Source organism: Bufo bufo, chromosome 11 (assembly GCF_905171765.1).
Source record: "Bufo bufo chromosome 11, aBufBuf1.1, whole genome shotgun sequence".
Classification (NCBI taxonomy): domain Eukaryota; kingdom Metazoa; phylum Chordata; class Amphibia; order Anura; family Bufonidae; genus Bufo; species Bufo bufo.
This window is the reverse complement of record NC_053399.1, coordinates 89022560-89035443: the sequence shown is the minus strand read 5'-3', so window position 1 is coordinate 89035443 and position 12884 is coordinate 89022560. Positions and strand designations below refer to the sequence as shown.

The following is a 12884-nucleotide window of genomic DNA, read 5'->3' as shown; positions in this document are numbered from 1 at the left end:
CTTTTGGCTGAAAAACCTTCAGGAAAATCTTCCTCAAAACCTCGTCCACCAAAGGTCTATGTGAACCTAACCTTATAGATAGGTAGACGGCGGCATAGCCAAGAGCGCAAAGAGAATCTATTGCCAGAATGAGCCAGAAGTCAGAACTGTGGAGGCACAAGACCCAGGCAGAAGTCCAAGGAATGATGCAGGAGAAACATCTAAAGCCTATCCGAGGAGGCAACCGAAGTGAAAGTAGAATTCAGCAGTTCTCCTCCACTCTCTGTGTGTTCTTGTGTAGGATGACATCACTTCTGGAGTGATGTCACTGTCCTAAGTGCCAGCCATGGTCATGTGACATTGTCCCTGTGGAAGACACGCCTTCATGGAAGGAGAAATTCTAGGCTGCAGGTGTTCACACCCAAGAAATGGTGTCGACCAATCCAGTCAGCCACTGGATCCCAACCCTCAACCTGCGGCCAAGATGTTTACAGACCCCGATAGACACACAAGTGATATGTTTTATTAAAACAGCTTTAAATTACATTATAGGGTGACGTAAAAATCTGAAATGAACATATAGGATTGCACATCGTTCTAATCGACAGCAAAGTGATTTTTTTAATTGGTACTGTAGATTAAACCCAAATCTTGTGGCCTGTGGTCCAATCCGTGGACATGGCAGGTATAATGCTTCAGTATCTTCAGGCATGGCGCCCGGGCTTTTATATTACACATGAGGGGAGCTGCCATCAGCTTTTATAGAGGCCTCAACCAATCAGAGACCAGCTTTCATCTTGTTAAATGCTCTCTGATTGGTTGATGGACTGTTGTGATACATGAGGCCCTCTACTGCCTGTGTTAGGGTTGAATCCTTTGATGATTTTAAGGTAGAAGTCAATTTCCACCAAACCTCTCTGTTATCAGTCTCTTGTAAAAACTGTCTGACAACCAATATTGACACCATTGCAGCTATCCAGTAGGTTGTCACCTAGTTTTTCTAGCGCCCTGAGGAACTTGCTACATAACTAGACAGGATCTACCATTCAGGAGTCTGAGAAAGTTGGTTGTCCTCCCCTCTAGAGCCAACAACGGTGGCCACATTGGGTGATGACCAATTTGGTCACCAAAAGTGGTGGCCAGATTGGTTGTCACCCAGTTTTCCCAGAAGAAGAAATAATCAAAGACTAAGACGACTCAAGGTGATTTTATGAAGTAAATGGTCTTTAAAGGTTATGTCCACCATTTTTCCTTGGTCCAATGCATCTAAAATGTAAAAAATAAAACTTTGAAAATAGCTTTCAGCTGGATTAACCCTATTAAGCTAGGTATACTACCTGGTAGGGTTGACCCTGCTGATTAAAATGATACCTGTCTTGTGAAAATTGGTTGTGGCGTTCCTGAGAAAAAAAGACTTTTATTCTATATGCTAATTAGGGCTCCGGTTCTCCGAGGGGCAGGGCTTAAGGCTTCCAGTGCTGGCCCCGCCCCTGGATGCGCTGGAACACTGATTTGCATCAGGAATAAGTCTCTTTTTTCTCAGGAACACCACAACCGATTTTCACAAGGCAGCTATTATTTTAATCATCAGAGTCAACCCTACCAGGCAGCATACCTGGCCTAATAGGGTTGATCCTGCCTTTTAATAAAAAAACAAACAATTATAAGTTTTTTACAGCTCCAATGAAGACCCTATTCTTTTCCATGGTTACTACAAATAACCATTGAGAGGCATGACTGTGCATAGGAGCTGTATACCCAACACGGTGGGAAGATTTTTAATCAAAACAGTTTTAAAAAATGTCAAATTTTTCTACTTTTGATGCACGTGGACATACCCATGCTTTTTTTTTATGACACAACATACAATATAAACTGGTATAATGATTGATCAAACTGGTAAAACACGATTCTCCCAGTCCGTAGTCCTACATTCACTTTTTTTCATGGCGCCAAAAATTGAGTAATTTTTTGTATATATATTTTTTCACTATTTGGATAGAAGGCGAAATTGTTCTTCTAAGGACCTGAAATTATCAGTGTTCAGTATCATACTTTGCAACAGTGCGGTAAACTGATGCACAAAGAGGCGGAGCTGATGCCGATTTGCATAAAAGGAGATTTCTAAGCAGTTCAGGGCGGGGCTTAAAAACGCAGCAGAATTTGTGATTCGTTTGTTGAAAGCATTCACTATGGACACTGCACACAGTGACGTTAGATCGGTGAAGGATCACATGTATCATCACTATGAGCAACCATTGTATAAGATCCAAATCTTTTTTCATGTATTTCCCTGGAGGGTGGTCCAGGTAGCCAACACCCATAGAGCCTCTGCACCTCACTGGTGACATCAAGTGGCTCACATTTCGGGGTAGGAGGGATAACTTGCGATGCCACACATATTCCCCCGGTTCCTTGCCATGAGGATATAGCCGTTTGCTCCGTAGCCCTGCCCCCAGCTGGAATAGAACAGAAATACTACGATTAGTAATAATATTTGAGATATTGTCCCTGCATTTCCCCTCCATATCTGCGGCAGGGAGAATGCAACGTGACTCCCCCTCCTCCCTGATCTACTCCTCACCTGTTCTTTATAATCCAGTAGTTTTTCCCGTTTAGGCTTCCGTATCCCACAGCAAGAACTCCATGGTTGACATCTTGAGTGCAGGTCGGGTCATCATAGACACCTACAGAAGACATGTGCCAATCAGACATGCGCCGTTTTTGGGGGTACCCATCAGCAGTTTTGGGGCAAGGACATAGCATTGGGAGGGGGGAGCATTAAAAATGCCATCAAGGCATAACATTATTCAAGTAAAAAGTTGGGTACCTTTGTGAATCTCTTATCTATAGGCCAGAGCTGTATTTACAATTCTGTAGCCTTCAGAGCTGAACTCTCACATAATTCTGTGAACTGCACAAAGCTCACTCTACTAATTAGCATTCTGGAAGTTTTGTCTATATGGTATACTGATAACCATCTGTCTGCTTCATAGGAGCTCGTCTGTGTTAAAAGGTGTTAAGCTTGATGACTGTTTCCAGTGATGGCCAGCAGAATAGTGAGTGCAGCTCTAGAGTATAATACAGGATGTAATTCAGGATCAGTACAGGATAAGTAATGTATGTACACAGTGACTGCACCAGCAGAATAGTGAGTGCAGCTCTAGAGTATAATACAGGATGTAACTCAGGATCAGTACAGGATAAGTAATGTATGTACACAGTGACTCCACCAGCAGAATAGTGAGTGCAGCTCTGGAGTATAATACAGGATGTAACTCAGGATCAGTACAGGATAAGTAATGTGTGTACACAGTGACTGCACCAGCAGAATAGTGAGTGCAGCTCTGGAGTATAATACAGGATATAACTCAGGATCAGTACAGGATAAGTAATGTATACAAAGTTGCCCTACTGGTCAGAATGGTTGACATCTTAAAAAAGTTAGAGGTTGCCTAGGCCCCAAATAGTGATGAACTTTTCTCAGGATACCTCATTCATATCCGATTGCTAGGGATCTGACTTCCGTCATCCCTGCCGATCAGATTTTGGAAAAAGTTGCAGCACTCAGATGAACTCCTAGTCCCCATGGCCTTTCTGCAGCTCAGTCCCATTCAAGTGGATGGATTTGAGCTGCAATACCAGGCACAGCCACCATACAATGTGTGGCACTGTGCTTGGTATACTGTGAAGATGCAGTAGCGCTCACCCGAGTGCAGAGGCCCCTTCAAACAGCTAATCAGCAGGGCGTGCCAGGAGTTGGACCACCACCAATCAGATATGGATGACCTATCCTGAGGAGAAGTCATTAATATTTGAGTCCTGTTAACAAATCAGACCCGAAACTCCAAATGAAAAGCTGTCGACCAATGGCGGCCAATTCATCGCCGGCCTTACCATTTTTATATAGATAGAATGCCGGATGCCTGGCATCAATTGCCACAGACACTGGACCAACGCTGGCTATGACTTTCTGCAAATTTTCTTCAGTTCCTGGTTCCACCATTGTGTACTTCACACACGAGGCTGCTCGGGTCGATGGGTTATAATGGCATTGTCCATCCTAGAAGAGATTCATAATCAATCCGATCGGGACCAGCACCGTTTTTTCCTCATATAGTAAATAAACCTGAGCTGCAATACCAGACACTGCCACACAGTCAAGTGTGGCGCTATTGAGTACTGAAGTGTTTTTAGTGTTCCTATAAGTGTCATGGCCCTTTCATTATGCTAGGTCTTAAAGGGTTGAGCAACCACTTATCACCCAAGGATGTCCTAAACATAAAAACGACTTTAAAGCGCCACCTAGGACAATTTTCTGCAACTACATTTATAGTTCTATAGGGAATTATTGGAATTTCATGGACCTCTCTGTGTTGCCTTTACTTCAGTCTGATATTGGCACCTACTTACCGTGGCATGATAAGGGTACGAAGCGTCGGAATCTATACCATTGTTGTCTATCACGTACTGAAAAGCTTGGGTCATAAAACCACCATTACATCCTTTATTTCCGTACTTAGTGGAGCAGTCTACAAGATTCTGAGGACTGAGGGAAACCAGATTTCCGGTCTTCAACTTCATCTGGCCCTCCAAGGCACCGACGGCACTGAATGCCCAGCAGGAGCCACAGGAACCCTGGAAAGTGGCAAAAAAATATGCATCATATTCTATGTTGATGACATGAGGTGGTGGGATGGTGTGATATCTATAAAGTTGTGCACAGTGGACGCCACTGGGGCACCACAGATAGCTCTGCAGCTAAGTCTTCTGACCTCTAGAACCTCAATATATCTCCAACACCAATGTAAAAGAGCCTTAAAGTGCACTTAATGGTAGGCTTAACCTATTAAACCAGGCACACTGCCTGGTAGGGTTGATCCCGCTGATTAAAACAATACTTGTCTTGTAAAAATTGGTTGTGGCGTTCCCGAGAAAAGAAAACTTTTATTCTTTAAGTGAATGAGGGCTTCAGTATACAGAGGGGTGTGGCCTGCACTGGAAAGCTAAGAAGTATGGAGGGGCGGAGCCTAGACTCTTATCTGCATAAACATTAAAAGTCTTTTTACTCGGGAACGCCACAACCCATTTTCACAAGACAGGTATCGTTTTAATCAGCAGGATCAACCCTACCAGGCAGTATGCTTGGTTTAACATGGATGATCCTGTCAACATGTGCCCTTTAGCCTGTTTTTTGGCTTTCATTTTGACAGTATCTGGTTGAGCAGATGTCTTGGTCATGTTCCTCATGTAGGTGAGAGCTCCGCCTGTCATCACTACATTTTTACCTGGTTTTTAACTTCTGTGACACATCCTTTTTCCCTCCAATCTACAGAGTCCGGCAGGTCGACGGTCTTGGTACGGTTCCACGTGTTAGTGAGATAGTTCTTCCTGTCATTCCGAGGAGGTAGTACTAAACCGGTTAGCTGGGCTTCTACCTCCTCACTGGTCTAAGGAAAGAAAAGGAGGCATTTAAGCTTCAGGCTCCAACTGCTATTTGGGTTGGGTTACGGTATTTGGCACTGGTTTTTAGAATACCGTATCTATTACCTATATACACTGCCGGCAAGCACTTTGATTTGCGGTATATAGACTATGGCATAAGGTAAAAATGGCGTAGTGGTGTGATAGTCTTCAGGCATCTGTTGTATAGGCCTCAGTTGCTGATCATGAGGCTGAAACAATCTCACACATACTGCAGGTTTATGTGTAAGGACTTTATGGTGATCACTGTATGGCGGCATTATTCCATTACTGTATAGTGGCCTAGTACTGTATTATGATATCATTCAAAACCAGTATAACAGTATGATTTATAGTATGTATTAATGAGTGTATGGCAGCATTATTCAGTCACTGGTGGCATATTACTGTATTATTTAGTAACAGTGTAACGGTATGCTTTAGTTTCAGTATGTACAGTAAGTATTATTGAGTTTATGGTGGCATTATTTTCTCACTTTATGGTAGTATTATTTAGTCCCTGTATGGATGTATTATTTAGTTACTGTATGGTAGTATTTTTTAGTCCCAGTATGGATGTATTACTTAGTCACTGTATGGTAGTATTATTTAGTCCCAGTATGGATGTATTATTTAGTCACTGTATGGTAGTATTATTTAGTCCCAGTATGGATGTATTATTTAGTCACTGTGTGGCGATATATTACTGTATTATGGTATGATTTAGTAACGGTATAACGGTATGCTTTAGTATGGTAGTATCCAGTCACTGTATAGTAATATTATTATTACTGTATGATAGTATCATTTAGTCGCCATATGGTGGTATTATTCATTCACTGTACAGTGATATTAATTAGTCACTGTATGGCGATATATTACCGTATTATAGTATTATTTAGTATCAGTATAAGGGTATGATTTAGGCCTCATGCACACGGCCGTAAGTGTTTTGTGGTCCACAAATCACGGATCTCAGCTGTGAGCATGCCGCCATTTTTTTTCTGTCCGCGAAATTTTGGTCACTGTTTAGTGATATTTTCAGTCCCTGTATGGTGGGATCCATCAGTAGAATCTAGTTCTGTATGGGGATCTATATATCCTAGGGCCGTCCTGTCAGGACCTGCCTCTGGGCGGAGGTTTTGGATTTGCAGGGATTGTCCTTGTCCCTCTCCTTCTCCTGTCTAGTCCCACCAGACAAGTAGAATGAGGGTCTCCATGCTTCGATTCCCGGCCTCTGATACACTATTATTTGTATTCAAGATGGTGGCAGGCTGGAGTAGAATGCATAAGAGGACAACCAAACCAATGCAGTCGTGTTGCGGTTCTAGTACCACTGGGGGCGTATGGGCCATAGCTGCCTCTATTAAACAACATTATTTTAAGTATTTTGTACATATGTGTTTGTGTTTGCAGTATATGGTGGCATCATTTATATGTATACTTTATAGAGGCACTGACTATATGTACAGTGTATGGCGGCATTATTTATGTGTACACTAATGGTATTGTGAGCAAAGTGTATGGTGCCAGCATTTGCGTGTACATTATATGGTGGGATTTGTGTTTACAGTATATGCCGACATTATGTATACAATATATGGCGGGGGTATACATTTTTGGATTGATTGAGGGTCCCTCAGAATCCATTCCTCTGGTGGGCCCATGGTACCCCAGTCCAACTCTGGGTCACTGTATGGTGGTATTGATCCATTATGGTGGTGTTAAACTGTCATGGCGGTATTATATGCTCACTGCATAGTGGTATAATGCATCTTGGTTGTTTTATTTGGTCACTGCATGGTAATAATCCATCATGGCAGTATTATTTGGTCACTGTATGGTAATAATCCATCATGGCGGTATTATTTGGTCACTGTATGGTAATAATCCATCATGGCGGTATTATTTGGTCACTGTATGGTAATAATCCATCATGGCGGTATTATTTGGTCACTGTATGGTAATAATCCATCATGGCGGTATTATTTGGTCACTGCATGGTAATAATCCATCATGGTTGTATTATTTGGTCACTGTATGGTAATAATCCATCATGGTTGTATTATTTGGTCAATGTATGGTAATAATCCATCATGGTGGTATTATTTGGTCAATGTATGGTAATAATTCATCATGGTGGTATTATTCGGTCACTGTATGGTAATAATCCATCATGGTTGTATTATTTGGTCAATGTATGGTAATAATCCATCATGGTGGTATTATTCGGTCACTGTATAGTGGAATTAATCCTCCCTGGTGGTGTTATATGGTCACTGTATGGTGGTATTAATCAGTGATAGTGGTGGTGTTTGGTCACTGTATGGTGGTATTAATCTGTGATAGTGGTGGTGTTTGGTCACTGTATGGTGGTATTAATCTGTGATAGTGGTGGTGTTTGGTCACTGTATGGTGGTATTAATCTGTGATAGTGGTGGTGTTTGGTCACTGTATGGTGGTATTAATCTGTGATAGTGGTGGTGTTTGGTCACTGTATGGTGGTATTAATCTGTGATAGTGGTGGTGTTTGGTCACTGTATGGTAGTATTAATCTGTGATAGTGGTGGTGTTTGGTCACTGTATGGTAGTATTAATCTGTGATAGTGGTGGTGTTTGGTCACTGTATGGTAGTATTAATCTGTGATAGTGGTGGTGTTTGGTCACTGTATGGTAGTATTAATCTGTGATAGTGGTGGTGTTTGGTCACTGTATGGTGGTAGTAATCTGTGATAGTGGTGGTGTTTGGTCACTGTATGGTGGTATTAATCTGTGATAGTGGTGGTGTTTGGTCACTGTATGGTGGTAGTAATCCGTCATAGCGCTATTATTTGGTCACAGTATGTCACCATTAGTTTTGCACTGTATACTTCTTGATAATTCTATTAAATTGTCCAGTTATTGTCCCGATCCTCATCCCATATAAAATATCCCTAAGGCCTCTTGCACACGAACGTTTTTTTTTTACGTTTCCGCTCCGGTTTTTTTGCGTTCCGTATACGGAACCATGGATCCGCCATTAAAACAGAAGGTACTCCATATATCTTCCGTTTCCGTATTTCCGTTCAAAGATAGAACATGTCCTATCATTGTCCGCATAGTTCTGTTCTATTAGAGGCCAGCTGTTACGTTCCGCAAAAAACGGATTGCACACAGACGTCATCCGTATTTTTTGCGGATCCGTTTTTTGCAGACCGCAAAATACTGAAAAAGCCATACGGTCGTGTGCAAGACTCCTGTCCATGAACTGTACATATTATCGCACCTACCAGGTCAGCGAGATGGTTCATGCCCACAGTGTACGAATGGACCCCCAGCTCATGTTCCAGGTTATGTAGTGTGACGAACTTTAAATTCTTTTCCCATATCAGTCGCCTCGTGAGATCTTCTCTCTGCAAAAAAAATTAAAAAAAATACATGGTTCAAGTTTTTTATAATATTTCCCAACAATATTGTCTCGTAATAGGTGGTACAGGGGCGGGGATGGAGGGGATGTTACTGTTGTTCTTACCTCATGCTCATATTGCTTGTTATATGTAATCTTCCATAATTTCCAGTGATTATCCAGGTCGGGGTCAATGGAGGCATTCACAGACACAGCGACGAGGGCTGCCAGCAAAATACTCGTCCAGGACTTCATCCTGTGAAGGAGAATTAACATTGGCATAGGAGGAATAATTCACCAGAAAAGACAATATTTAACCAGGTCCATCCAGGTAAAGTTCAGAATCTCTGTCCTTAGAACTGTGGGGAAGACTGAGCTGCAATACCAGACACAGCCTGTGGACAAGAGTGGCGCTGTTTCTGGGTGCTGTGATTCTGGGATTATATTCCATGTCTTTAGAGCATGCTGCATGGTTTGTCTCCCTGCTGCATGCTCTACAGAACGTGCAGTGTTTGTCATGGTGACGTCAATGTCAGTATGTCCAAGAGTTCGTGGGCTTTTGGGCAATATCTGTTAGGCAATACTTGATTTACAAGCAGATGATGCATTTACTTCCCTCATGTTGCTCAATGTTACTGAGAAAAGCAGAAGTGTTCCAGAAAAGCAAGCCATTCTTCTAACAACTGGTGCAGACAACCTAATAGAACCTAGTGACCATTTTCTAGTATACAAAGGGTCGTCTCCAGCCCCCATACCCCCAGGACCTGGTGTTTGTGTTCCTCTTCTTGTTTGTGTTCCCCTTCTTACCCCTTTACATGACCCGCAAGGGCGTTCTCCACCCTCTTGCCTATTTCCATTGTAGTCCCTCTGGAGAGGGGAGAGCTGCCCGTGTTCTCATCACCCAGTAAAAGGGATGGGATCAACTAAGACTGGACACCCTGCATCCAAGGGTCCAACTGGGGCTAGGCCCTATCTATCTAAGGATCCAGCCAAGGATAGACACCGTCTATCCAACCATGGCGAGGCTCCCTCTTTGCAAGAGTCCAACAAGGCTGGGCTTCCACTGTCCAAGGATCTAACCAGGGCTGGACATGCCCTATGTCGGGATCCAGTCAGGGCTGGACACACTGTAACCAAGGATCCAACAAGGGTTGGACACCCTGATTCCAAAGATCCAACCAGGGCTGAACACTGTCTATCCAAGGATTCAAGCAAGATAGGCCCCACTGAACCATGGATCCAACCTGGACCCCTCTATCCAAGGGTTCAACCAGGACTCTATGCAAATGTCCAGCTAGGACTGGACCACTTCTTTTGAAGAATCTAGACTCCCTCTATCCAAGGGTCCAGGAATGGCTGGGTTTCCTCTATCCAAGGTTCCAGGCAAGGGTAGGTTCCATCTATCCAAAGGTCCAGGCAGGGCTAGGTTCCCTGTATCTAAGGGTCCAGGCAGGGCTGGGTTTCCTATATCCAAGGGTTCAGGCAGGGCTTGGGTTCTCTCTATCCAAGGGTCCAGATAAGGCTGGGTTCCTTCTATCTAAGGGTTCAGGCAGGGCTTAGTTCCCTCTATCCAAGGGTCCAGATAAGGCTGGGTTCCTTCTATCTAAGGGTTCAGGCAGGGCTTAGTTCCCTCTATCCAAGGGTCCAGATAAGGCTGGGTTCCTTCTATCTAAGGGTTCAGGCAGGGCTTAGTTCCCTCTATCCAAGGGTTCAACCAGGGCTGGGTTTCTTCTATCTAAGGGTCCTATGTCAACTACATTGGGTAAATTGGCACAAACCTTACCCGTTCCCACCCTTTTGAGGTCTGGCCCACCCTATCCACCCATTTCCCTAGACCCAATATGAAATATCCCACTGTTTTCCCTGAGGATTCTCCAGATGAGACCATATAGTGTGCATGTGATAAAGACTAACGCTGTGAAACTCGTCTACTTTCAGCTGAAATTCCCCTACTTGTTATTATCCTGATAATAGCCTTACATCCTGGAGTTGCTGCTTAAGTTATCCCTGACATTCATTTTGAATAGTAGTGTAAAGATGGAGTGTCCCTTTAAGCTGGAACACTGGGGGGGGGCTCTCTCATTTTACATTCTGTTCTTGAAAAATTGAAGCGGAGCTGTGATAATTTGGGCAACAAAGACTGTACATCTCCAGGCCTACTGCCGAGCCTGAGGGAGCACCACGGAGAGAATCCCTGTGTCATGCTCCTGGCATAGCACAGCCGATCCGCCTGTCTGGCCACTCCCGAAATGATAAAAACAGCAAAAATAATTTCCCATTGCATGTAAAGACCGTCTTTGTTAAACACCCCCTGCTGTTTTAGGCCTGCAGCTCCAATGCAGATTTATGTGTCTCCATGATCCTGCAATTGTTTCGCCCACGTCTACACACAAGCCCGCTTAGGAGCCCAATTGCCAAATTTAATATTTTTTAACGTTAAAGCAACAGAGAAATGGTTGAGAAAGACGGGTCTGACCAAAGAGATATGCCATCATTTCAGATATCTATACTTCCCTCTATGACAACACGTCGTCAGCAAGCCGTTTTAACCTGTTAATGACCCGCCACAGTTTGTTTTTATTTTTTTACGTTTTTGTATGGTGGGTCTTGAGTTGTCAAGGGCTAGGCTAGTGCCGGAGTGCCTTTTCTTTTATTTTTTTAACATTGTATTTATTTATTTATTTGTTAGATTATTTATTTTACACATTACATGGTTTTTTATGGTGTTACTTATTTTGTTCATATATTTATTTATCTTACGCATTTTTATTATATTATTACTTTTTCTTTATTTCGTTATTTATTTATTTCGCACATATTATTTTATTTGTTAGATTTATTTTTATATTTTTCTTTCTTTCTTTGTCTTTATATATATTTATTTGCCACCATTCTTTTCAGTTATGTTATATATTATTTTTAGGTTTTTATTATATCATTATTTTTATTCATTCATTTGTTCATTTGACATAGATATTCTTATAATATTATTGTTTGTTTATTTGCTCATTTTACACATTGGATATATTTTTATTATATTATTTATTGTATATGCTTATTTTACAAAATATATATTTGGGAAAACCGTGAACACCCATGAGACGCACTGTACCTGTCTTTATACCCGGGGAATAGCACTGGGGACAAAGTACAAACTGTGTAAATAAAAATTTTAAAAAACGTAGGAGGAAGTGATTTCATATTTAATGCTTCTATAGAACAGTTGTTCCTACAGTCACGTCTGCACAACCTACCTCCATAGATAGGAGAATCGCACAGTAAAATATCCGTTTTTCCACACGGAAAAGAGGCGGACGTCCCGCTACATTACCATCCCAGACAAAAACTCTTCATATTAGAGATGATAAATCATTCTGGACGTCCTAGAAGTCATCCCTCTGAATGACATTAGCCTGAAATGGCTGATAACAGAGAGTACTTACCTGCACGGCGGATGAGGTGTAGCTGTCTGTCCTGCAGCCTGAAACTTACCTTAGTACAGTAAGTAGGCACGGGCTGCACAAAGGAGGTGACTCGGGGGAGAGCTTTATAAAACTTCTGCCAAGAAGAGGAAGGAACAGGAAGGCCGGGCTTTAATAGATTTTCACTTTCATTATGTCACTTACCTCTTCTCCAATCAGTATTTCCATTTCTGTTATTTCCCCCTTCTCATATTTCCCTCCCCCTCAGAAACCACAGCCCGAAGCAGAAGAACTGCTTCGATAAGTTTCCCGAGGACAAACATCTGATATTGAGTTACGTATGAGAAAGTTGTCTTCTAGGTGGTGGACTCATTGTAACCTGATGGGTCACGTGCATTTCCTTACTCCTCGAATGCATCTAAAAGAAAAGGAAGCAATTCTGCAGATGGTCTGGATTAAAAATCTCCCACCGCTTCGAGTATACAGCTTCCATGCAGACTTTTATATGTCACCATGGTTACAGACTACAAATAAGCTGGGTGTAGTCTGAACCTGCAGTCGTGTTACTCCATTCTTTCCGCCTCCTCTACTTGCTGAGCTCCAATCTCGTGGTCGTGGGGGTCCCATCAGCCGGT

At 42.5% G+C, this 12884-nt stretch overlaps 1 protein-coding gene across 3 annotated transcripts; it reads right to left on the bottom strand.

Annotated features, from left to right (window-relative positions):
• Window positions 1-486: 486 nt before the first annotated feature.
• On the bottom strand, window positions 487-12474 carry LOC120982070 (cathepsin S-like). Of its 3 annotated transcripts, none has more exons than XM_040411969.1 (8): window positions 12454-12474; window positions 8954-9083; window positions 8712-8834; window positions 5268-5429; window positions 4393-4617; window positions 3877-4042; window positions 2564-2666; window positions 487-2438 (listed from the first exon to the last, which is right to left on the bottom strand). In XM_040411969.1, the coding sequence occupies exons 2-8, from the start codon at window positions 9080-9082 to the stop codon at window positions 2339-2341; spliced, it is 1008 nt and encodes a 335-aa protein (XP_040267903.1). In that variant the 5' UTR covers window position 9083; window positions 12454-12474; the 3' UTR covers window positions 487-2338. The 3 variants fall into 3 exon arrangements, with proteins under 3 accessions (XP_040267903.1, XP_040267902.1, XP_040267901.1); XM_040411968.1 differs by lacking the exon at window positions 12454-12474 and adding an exon at window positions 12320-12445; XM_040411967.1 differs by lacking the exon at window positions 12454-12474 and adding an exon at window positions 12271-12427.
• Between the last annotated feature and the right edge of the window lie 410 nt (window positions 12475-12884).